The 11,109-nt window shown below is 36.5% G+C and overlaps 1 protein-coding gene across 2 annotated transcripts; it reads left to right on the top strand.

Annotated features, from left to right (window-relative positions):
- Positions 1–258: 258 nt before the first annotated feature.
- On the top strand, positions 259–3,870 carry LOC126629321 (vacuolar protein 8-like). 2 transcript variants are annotated; one of them, XM_050299339.1, is made up of 3 exons: positions 259–828; positions 960–1,075; positions 1,992–3,870. In XM_050299339.1, exon 3 carries the CDS (start codon positions 2,027–2,029, stop codon positions 3,707–3,709), a length of 1,683 nt encoding a protein of 560 aa, XP_050155296.1. In that variant the 5' UTR covers positions 259–828; positions 960–1,075; positions 1,992–2,026; the 3' UTR covers positions 3,710–3,870. The 2 variants fall into 2 exon arrangements, with proteins under 2 accessions (XP_050155296.1, XP_050155300.1); XM_050299343.1 differs by having other exon boundaries at positions 1,986–3,870.
- The last annotated feature ends 7,239 nt before the right edge of the window (positions 3,871–11,109 follow it).

The following is an 11,109-nucleotide window of genomic DNA, read 5'->3' as shown; positions in this document are numbered from 1 at the left end:
CTGTCCTGGCAAAAAAGTAACCATGAAATGTCACAAGACACCCCAGCTCACATGTGGAAACGATTCCACGTCCTCACATCGGAAACGTAAAACAATTTGAATAATAAAAAGAGAACATTCAAAATTTACCAATGCCCAACGGTCGGATTTTCTGCCTCACTCGCAATCGTAGCCGTCGAGTCTTCAATCTTGCTCGACATTTAAGGCCAGCTGCCCAAACTTAAGCACGCATTTTCTCTCTCGACAGAGAATGCGCAGTAAAAGATACTTTCTTTTTCAATTTTATTTTCTTCCGTATTAGAGAGTGACATTCTGTCATTTCATTTGTTTCCTTTTAGAGAGAGAGGAGATTTGAATGTGGCTTTGATTTTGTTTGTATAAATATTCACCTGTTGTCTGGTTGTGTTGGAAAAACAAAAAAAAATTCAAAAATTTGAAGTGGGTCGATTTTGAAATCGGGCTAGCTGCTTCTGCTGCTGGTTTTTAAAAATTGGGTTTCGACCGTTTCCTCCTGTTTCTCTAATTGCAAGCAGAAATTGTTTCTGGGTTGTTTCTGAAACTGCCACTTGAATGTGAGTGACTGAGATGCAGAGAGAGAGAGAGAGAGAGAGAGAGAGAGAGATTAAATCCAGTTGCTTTGCGGATTTTGGCAGCATTTCTGAGTTGGGTTTTGTAGTTTAGAGAGAGAGAGGGGGGGTTTGAAGGTAAATTTGATCTGGGCTCTGCTGAAGTTGATCACGGAGAAACTGGGAGGTTTGAAGTGCAAGCTATAATGGGTTGCTTTCTGAGGAAAAAAGAGGACAAGCTTCTGTTTTCTGAGTCTTAAAGGTTAGTTCTTTAAATTCTCCACTTCAGATGTAAAAGAAGAAAAGTTTCATCCTTTTTACACTTTCTGGAATTTATCATATTTACTAATTACTTGTAATTCGGGGTATCATTGCTTTTCTTTTGTGTTGCAGTAACAGAAGGGACTGACAGCGAGAGAGAGAGAGAGAGAAGAGGGCATTTGTCTCATCAGTTGTGGCTGTCAATGGTGGAAGCCTTTGGATTATAATCAAAGTCAATTCAAATTGAGGTATTTGTTTGATGATTTTTTCTTTGAATTTTCTTGAAAGTAGTTTGTGGGGTTTGGTCCATCCATCTAGCTGAAGTTTTAGACACACTCTATTTGTACAACCTGGGATGGATAGAGACTTGAACCTTCTCTTCAAAGTAAAGCCTCTCTCTCTCTACCCCACGTAGCTTCATTTATGAGTAAAAATGGTAACCAAGCCAAGAATCCCTACTTTCCCATTCTCTTTCCATAAAATCTCTGATCCTTGAATATCGATCAAGACTGGTTATAATTTTTTACAAAGCGATATTCTGCTTTAGTCCAATCTAATCGGTAGAAAGATAGATTCGAACAAAGGATTAAGATCAAGTTTTCTCTTGATTGATCTTGATCGTGGTTGAAAATAAAGTTGTTGCTTTAAGTTTCACTCACCAATATACCCCTCTCTAGTCACATATATTTCCCTCATAACATCTTACTAGAAGAGAAGACTCATTTGATTTCACTTACCGACTTTAGGCCCTCTTAATTGGACGGCACTGCTTTCTGCTTAGCATTTTAAAAGCAAACTTTTATAATATTAGAAGTTTTTAATCGTCATTAAAAAATAATTTTTTTTAGGATTTAATTTTGGTATGGGTCATTTAATGATGGCTTGCCAACAGTGTGTCCTTGGGCATCTTTTAGGTAATTTCCCATATGGTTGGTCGAATATTGTTTTCAGCAAAGCAAGCTTGCTGTGATCATATAAGATTCTCGAAGCTATTGATGTCGCCCCATTTGTTTCTATTTACATCTAATAATATTATTGCATAATTTATATTTTTTATGATTGCAACTGCTCCACTGCCTTTTAGTTTTATATGCACATATCTTTACTTTGCATTTTCTTATTTGTTAGCATTCTAACAACCCTGTGTTTTCTTCCAAGTTCCAGTTGCTTGAGCTCTCGTATCCAATTTGATTCAGATCATGGTGGAAGAAGGCGGCAATGAGGTTTCGATCTATACACGATCAGCAGAAGAATGGTTGTTACATGCTCGGGAGCTTGTCCCATTGGCACTGAACAAGGCAAGAGAGGTTAAGGGGTTTCCGGGTCGATGGAAGATGATCATTTCGAAGTTGGAGCAGATCCCTTCGTGTTTGTCAGATTTGTCTAGCCATCCGTGCTTCTCCAAGAATGCTCTTTGTAAGGAGCAATTGCAGTCGGTATCTAAGACTTTGAAGGAGGTTATTGAATTGGCAGAGTTTTGTGTGGGCGAGAAACACGAAGGAAAACTTCGGATGCAGAGCAATCTGGATGCATTGTCTGGGAAACTAGATTTGAATTTGCGGGATTGCAGGCTATTGATCAAGACCGGGGTGCTTGGTGAGGCTACTTTGCCTTTAGCAATGGCTGGTTCTTCAAGTGAGCAGGAGGCTGCTGCCAATGGGAACATAAGGGAGCTGCTTGCGCGGCTTCAGATTGGTCACTTGGAGGCAAAACACAGGGCTCTCGACAGTCTCGTAGAGGTCATGAAAGATGATGAAAAGAATGTGTTGTCAGTTATGAGTCGTAGTAACATTGCTGCTTTAGTTCAGCTGCTCACTGCAACATCTCCTCGTATCCGAGAGAAGACTGTGACCGTAATTTGCTCACTTGCAGAATCCGGAAGCTGCGAAAATTGGCTTGTTTCTGAAGGTGTTTTGCCACCTCTGATAAGGCTTGTTGAGTCTGGCAGTGCAGTAGGTAAAGAGAAGGCTACAATTTCGCTTCAGAGGTTGTCAATGTCCTCTGAGGCAGCACGTGCAATTGTTGGGCATGGAGGGGTTCGTCCACTGGTTGAGATCTGCCAAACTGGTGATTCTGTTTCTCAGGCTGCTTCTGCTAGCACTTTGAAGAACATATCAGCTGTCCCTGAGGTTCGACAGACTCTAGCTGAGGAAGGCATTGTAAAAGTTATGATCAATCTCCTTGATTGCGGAATTTTATTGGGTTCAAAAGAATATGCAGCAGAATGCTTACAGAATCTCACTGCAAGCAATGACAATCTCCGAAGGTCTGTAATATCAGAAGGTGGAATTCGGAGCCTGATGGCTTATCTTGCTGGCCCGTTGCCACAAGAATCCGCAGTTGGGGCATTGAGGAATTTGGTTGGTTCAGTTTCTATGGAGGTTTTGGTTTCTCTTGGTTTCCTTCCACGCATAGTTCACGTGCTTAAATCCGGTTCACTAGGGGCACAGCAGGCTGCTGCATCGGCAATTTGCAGGGTTTGCAGCTCAACAGAGATGAAAAAATTGATCGGTGAAGTGGGGTGCATTCCTCTCCTCCTCAAGATGCTCGAGGCTAAATCAAACAGTGCAAGAGAGGTTGCTGCGCAGGCAGTTTCGAGTCTGATGACCTTTTCGCACAATTGCAGAGAAGTGAAAAGGGATGACAAAAGTGTGCCAAGTCTAGTCCAATTGCTTGACCCTAGTCCCCAAAACACAGCCAAAAAATACGCAGTTTGTTGCCTTGGATTACTGTGTTCGAGTAAGAAATGCAAGAAGCTGATGGTCTCGTATGGAGCAATCGGGTACCTCAAGAAGCTTACGGAGATGGACATCCCTGGAGCGAAGAAGCTACTCGAACGGCTGGAAAGAGGGAAGTTGAGAAGTTTCTTCACAAGAAAATAAGAGGAAGAAATGCAAAGTGTACTTTTGGTAAGCTTTGTGAAGCTTCTGATGTCTGATGTAGTAGCTGTTTCATGGTCTATATGAAACGATGTAATCTATGTTATGTATGTTCTGTTATTTATAAGGTTTATGAAAATATTAAATCTCTGTAATTCTGTTAAGTTTTTCTCCTCCGCTATCTGGTGCAATTTCTGGGATGCCATAACAATTTTAGCCCTTACATCAAAGCTTCCCTCTCGTCGCTTCACGAGCGATTCTTAGATATCATCGGTTGTAAATCATGTCTCTTTCTCCGATCAAGTGACATGGTTGTTACAACCCGTGAAAGGGAAAATTTTGTCTCTCGCCACCTATCGATCGATCAATTTAAATGGTGCAAGCTGTACAAGTTTCTTATTATGGCATACATTAACCTCAACATTTACATTTCGCATCAGTCCATCTGTATATAACTATTATTTATGTTGTGTTTTGGAAGGTCGACTATCCTCACGGTCTCGCAAATCCTGCTATATTTCTTATAGTTTTCTTTCATTTTCCCATCTCCACCAATCCAAATTGATTCCAAAGAAGCAGACCAACACACTTCTGATTATTAGTCAAATTGCCCAATAATTTAATCTCATTAGAACCGCATTTGCATTTGGGTGCCCAATAATCTACTTTCCAATGAGCACTTCTGCTGAGAAGCATGTTCTAGGGACATGCTTCAAATCAAGTGCTAGGCGTAGGCGTTGAGAGTATGAACCACGTATAAGAGAAAAAGTAATGTCTAATAATTTATATAATCACAAGCACCTTCCTCTTATTGTCAATTAGTTTTAGAATAGAAGTTCATATTATATTACTACATAATTACACTTGTATATCTTCCTGGAGAATGAAAATTTGCATTGCAACCCGTTACAAGTTTTGACCCGTTTATGTCAAACGCTACTGAAAACGCTTTTAACACTCGGACTAGTTTATAATGAAGTTGTTACTTAATTTTATTGTTGAACTTGATTGTCAATTTCCAATTTTAGTAGTTAGAGAATGCTGCCAAAGATCCTATCCACTGAAGCTTATTAGTGGGAAAAAGATAAACTCCAAATCTGTCTCTAAGTTTTAGTTGTGGTTGCATCGCATGCACAGAAAATATAAGAGAAACAAATATGACATCATGGAAGATGTGCCCCATTATTATTTGCATCATGCTAGCACAACTTCAGGGATGAGGATCCCATCCGGATCCAAATGGTGGGAATCCTATGGATCCTCACATCCTAACTGTTTATCGTATATCGTGCGATCAGTTTTCGTCAGGTACTATTTGTGTTTAATTTTAAATAATAAAATTCAAATGATTTCCTGACCACACAATATGCGATGAACGGTTAGGATGTGAGGATGCATAGGATTCTCGCCATTTGGATCCGGATGGGATCTTCATCCCAACTTCAGCATCTGATTTTGTTTTGGAAAATAATTTTGAGCAACCTGATTTTATTTATTTTAGGGTTTCTAAACTAGAGGATGTCCCTTTGTTTTATGTTATTTTGTACAATTGTTTTATGTTATTTTGTACAACATTTTCACACTGAGTTGAGGAGAGAAGAAATTGTTTATGAAATGCATCGCAAATCTAAAGTTCTAAAAGACCCTAGGTGCTAGTTGGGTGGCGGACAGGAGCCTAGCACTTAGGTAGTTTCGTTAATTTTAATTAAATTCATTATATAACATATAAATAAATGTCTACTTATACTTAAAAAATATATACATAATTGTACTAGGATACATAAATTGCCAAATAGAATGAGATATAGATTATAAAATATTAAAACATATTGAAAACATGGGGAATAAAATATAATAGTATTCATCCAAGTATTAAACAAGTCTCTTACAATTTATTGAAAAATAAAATGCAAAATGAAAGTTATCTATTTTCTGTTTAAGTAAGAGGCGCGACCAAGTGGTTAGACGGGTGCCTAGGTAGGTCTATACGCATTTTCTTAATTTTAAACGCCTAAGGATTAATGAGGCCAAACTTAGGCAGCATTAGATGAGAATTTTTAGAACAATGTCAAATCTAATATACCTAGCTACAATGTTATGAGAAGGAGAAACAAATAATAATTTGTAAGAAATGCAAGTGTACTTTTTGCAAGCTTTGTGAAGTTTCTGAAATAGCAGCTGTTTCATGGTCTATATGGAACTATGTAGTTTATGATATGAACAAGAATGCGCAAGCCGGGTGTAATCTATGTTATGTATGTTCTATTATTTATAAGGTTTATGAAAATATAAAATCTCTGTAATTCTATTAAGCTTTTCTTCTCTGCTATCTGGTGCAATTTCTGGGATGCCATAACAATTTTTAACCTTACAAGCTTCCCTCCTCGTCGCTCCATGAGCGATTCTCAGATGTCATTGGTTGTAAATCGTCTCTTTCTCTGATCAAATGACACGGTTGTACACAACCCGTGAAAGGAAAAATTTTGTCTCTTGCCACCTATCGATTGATCGAATTAAATGGTGCAAGCTGTACAAATTTCCTATTATGTCATACATTAACCTCAACATTTACATTTTACATCAGTCCATCTGTATATTTATGTTGTGTTTTGGAAGGTCGACTATCCTCACAGTTCAGCAGATGCTGCTATATTTCGGACAGTTTACTTTCAGTTTTCCACCACCACTAATCCATGATTCCGAAGCAGCAGACCAACACACTTCTGATAATTAGTTAAATTGCCCAATTATTTAATCTCATTAGAACTGCATTTGTATTTGGGTGCTTCACTGACTGGACCAGTGCTAATATTGCTTTTCCAAAATCAACTTTTCAATAAGCATTTTGTCACGTCCCGGACTTGAGGTCGGTAGATAATCCAAATCCAAAATACGAGCGAAATTAAAAAGAAACTAAAACAAGATGAAAAAAAAAATCCTCGTATATAATTACCAAGAATTTATTATAAGGCTACAAGTAATAATAAAATTCCTATTCTTACGATGATAAAAGAAAATTCCAGTCTCCTATCTAATTTGATCTCATCACGTCTACCTTCTTCAGTTGCCTAGTTTGTATGCTTGCAAAATTTAGTTAGGGTGAGCTTAAAAAGCTTAGTAGGACTGAAACCTTCATATACATATAACTGACAAATTTCAATTATCAAAGAAGTAGTCCTTAAATATACGGAGAAAATAATATGCATGAATGCAATGCAAAACACCTTCTCCACTCCCGTTAATTTGTATAATTAAACAACACATGCATGTCCCATACCATGCATTTTACTACTATAATGGTGATCTAGAATACTCAACTACCAACTATATGAACTAACCCCCTTCTGAAACCTCTCTTTTGTTAGTTGTCTTGCCTAACTCTTCATCACCAGTCCTAAATTACCGAATAAATATCATGTACACTTTAAGTTGACCTGAGACCTGACCAAAAGTTGAGCCGCTTTAACTTCATAAAAAACCCTAGTCACTACCATAATTCCAAACTCCCCTTCTCAAATAAACCAACAACCATTTCCTACACATGAGTAGTTCACAAGTATCCAATTCATTACTTACATAACAAACATAATTAAGTAATCATCCAGAAAACATCATTGGAATCCAATTCACATTCAGAATTGGCACTCACATCCAAATAATTTATCAAACAATAATCAGATGTAATATTAATATAAATAATCGTAACATAATAATAAGAAGGTTTCCAAGTGAGTGATGAGTGCCATTCAACACATTTCTTCAACTCTTACATTCCAATGAGTAGTCTGTAGGAATTCCAGGAAGAAGGAAGAGAGAGGTCAATCTAACTCAAAATTGGATTAATATTCAATTATTATATATATATATATATATATATATATATATATATATATATATATATTGTCAAACAATAAATTTTGTTGCAAAGAGTAAGGAGCAAGGGCCAACATACATAGATACATTATAAACTTATATGTATATAAATCAACTAAAAGAATCTCAATACTAAAAAATTCTATATTTTATATGAAAATAACTTTGAAATAAATATGTAGGTTTTTAAATACAGGTCTTCACACACTTTTACAAAGAAGCATGTTTGGGGACATTCTTCAAATCAAATGTTAAGCGTTGAGAGTATGAATTGTCTAATAATTTAAAAATCACGAACATCTTCCTCATGTTGCCATTTAGTTTTAGAATAGATGCTCACATTATAATACTACAGAAATACAATTGTACATCTTTCTAGAGAACAAAAATTTACATTGCAACCCGATAAATGTTTTTGAACTATTTCTATTAAACGCTACTGAAAACGCTTTTAACAATCGACTAGTTTATAAAGAAGTTGTTCCTTAACTTAATTTTGTAGTTGAACTTTATACTCAATTTCCAATTCTAGTGGTTAAGAATTCTGCCAAAGATCAGCTTATTAGTGGGAAAATATAAACTCCAAAATTTGTCTCTGAGGTTTTAGTTGTGGTTGCATCTTGCATGCACAGAAAAGATGAGAGAAACAAACATGACATCATGGAAGATATGGTTTGTTATATTTGATAACTAAAGTGCACCCAACGGGCCAACCCCATCATTATTTGCATCATGCTAGCACAACTACTTCAGCATCTGATTATATTTTGTAAAATAATTTTGAGCAACCTGATTTTATTTATTTATGTATTTATTTATTTTAGTATTTCTAAACTATCAAGAGGATGTTCCCTTGTTTATGTTATTTTCTACATTTTCGAATTGAGTTGAGGAGAGAATAAATTGTTTATGAAATGCATCTCAAATCTAATATGCCTAGCTACAATGTTATTAAAAGAAAAACAGCTAATAATCATTTGATTATCTTATCTATGTTTCATTCCTATTAGATTAAGAATGTGATTGTGTAAATCCTAATGTAATCAGAGATACCTTGGAATATTCCTTAGGGTTAGATATTATTTTATTAGAGTTGTAATCCTATTACGGCAATAATTTAACCTTCCCTACTGCTATAAATAAAGACATAATAGGATGATATAACACACACTTCACAAACACATATCTTGCCGCTTGCCCCCACTCTCTAGCCCTAAATATAGTTCAGTAAATTAGGTCTACAACAATCTATACTATTATTAAGAGAAAGTTCTTAGTCTTTATTATGTTTATGTTCAAACTTACGTAACTTTTGGGATTTTAAATTTGACAGTTTGGTGTCATTGTTCTCTTCATTCCTAAACATTTGGTGCCTCCTAGAAGTCAGAACGAAACTGAAAAACAAAAAACAAAGTGAAACAAGAACCAAACTTAGGGAAATTGCTAAAATGTTCTCTTTCATAAAAGATTTATGGTAAAGACTACGGGGTGGAGAACTACTGCAAAAAATAAAAGAGGTATTGGCCGATTTAACACCCCCCCCCCCCCCAAAAAAAAGGAACTTGTAAGAAGCTACTGCAAGTTTTCACCCTGAACTTGAACTTTAATTTTAGTCAACTAGATCCTTAACTTTTATAATTGGCCAATTTCTAGCCTGAATTTTAACTTTCTCTGACACACACTGACCGAAGTCGAGGCATGCTGGCTGTCATGTGAGGGTGACGTAGCCAAGTGCGCAACATAAGTGATACTAATAAAAGAAATGTGAATAATTAAAAACCAAAACTAAACTTATTTAACTAGAGATACTATGTAAGTGTATGAAAGTGATCAAATATAAAATACACGCATATCAGAGCATAGGTAAAACGAAAGTGCAGTCGAACTAACTAAGTACTAATTACAAACAGGGAGAAGATCCCTACTTTTATTTGTGGAAATGTCAGAACTGCCGTGTAGTCCTCGTGAGCCACCAAAGATGATCAGCTACCTAGTGTTGGAAGTTTTGAGACTCTTGTCCCACATTGGTGAAAACAAGATTCCAAAGTACCTTTATATACTTTTTGTCTTCTACAATATTAGTTATGTGTTGGACCACTTGGAATGGGAATTGAGGCTTGGGCCACCATTTCTGTGGATTGGGCTTGATGATTATACCATAATATTAATATTAATTAATATTAATTAATCAAGACAAGGGCCTTGGGCCTTGGGGCCTAAGAATTAAAATTAATCTGATCAATTAGTTTTAATTTCGAATTAAGTTTTTAATTAAATTAATTAAAAACGTTTTAATTAAAGATACAACCTTTTGTAAAGAGTTGTAAAGCTTCAGATACATCCAAAAGGTATTTGAAGAGGTATGAAAAAGCCTATATAACTGGAGTCCTCAGTTCATCATCGATCATCCATTCTTCTTCCTTTTCTTCCGTACAAACTTTCCAGAGAGAGTAAACACACAAAGCAATTCGCTAGAATTCTATAATCCAGTGCGGGTTGTAGGATTAGGTAGTTGTATCCTGGTCGAGCAGACGTTGTAGAACCACAAGCACAAGAGTGGGACGGAATTACTGTTCGAAGGACATAGCTTTTACGCTAGCCTCTACCTTCTGTAATCAAGTTAGTACTTTTGATATTCTCATATTTAATTTTCTGTAGTCGTTGTGTATCATTCTGTATTGCAAGTATTTTTGAGTAATAAAGTATAAATATTTCAAGTTCTGTATTTCTGTTATTTCTGTTTCTAAATTGTTCTCCAACACCTAGAACTTGGAAGGGCGCAAAATAGAAGGGTGAGTGGGCAAAAACAAAGCATTTGAAAACATATTTAGCTTTATGAACATAATAACCCCTCTTCGTAAAACCCGTATAGTTTCCAGATAATACTACTACGTAGGTACGAAAAACCAATGCACAATGCCAGCGAAAACTGAAGTATGCCATCTCATAATATTTCAGCACTAAAAGATGTAAGCTAGGTGTGAAACCAATATAAAGTAGTATGTCATTCGGATTCACCTAACGTGACCTATACGACTGGATCTATAGCTCATCAACATATGTCTGCACACGAGTCGGAGTCACCTAATGTAACCTGTATGACATGCTAGGTGTAAATAAGTACGCTCAAGTGCTACGATCGCATGAAAGTTGTGCGATATATCGCGGGTCACCTACGAGTCGGAACCACTTATTGTGGTCTGCATGACAGGCTAGCACCAAACTTGGATCGAAGGTGAGCGTGCGGTGCAGGAGGTGAACAATCACGTGAAAGCTGTGCACTGGCCACGGGCATGAGCACTAACACCGGGGTGCATCATAATAAGCTCTAAATGCATAAATGCATAGCAATATGCAATGCAACATGACCAATCACATGCTAACTCACCTCAAGTTTACCTGAGCCTCCTCAGCATCAAATAGTATAATTCACAATTCGTACTATGCAACAATATAGTAATAAGCGGGATAGACATGGCATACAAGGCATAAATTCATTTTAAAATGTTTTTGGAAATCGTAAAGCATAT

The sequence above is a fragment of the Malus sylvestris genome, chromosome 1, assembly GCF_916048215.2.
Source record: "Malus sylvestris chromosome 1, drMalSylv7.2, whole genome shotgun sequence".
Classification (NCBI taxonomy): domain Eukaryota; kingdom Viridiplantae; phylum Streptophyta; class Magnoliopsida; order Rosales; family Rosaceae; genus Malus; species Malus sylvestris.
Note: the sequence above shows the minus strand (reverse complement) of the source record. Positions and strands in the feature narration are given on the sequence as shown.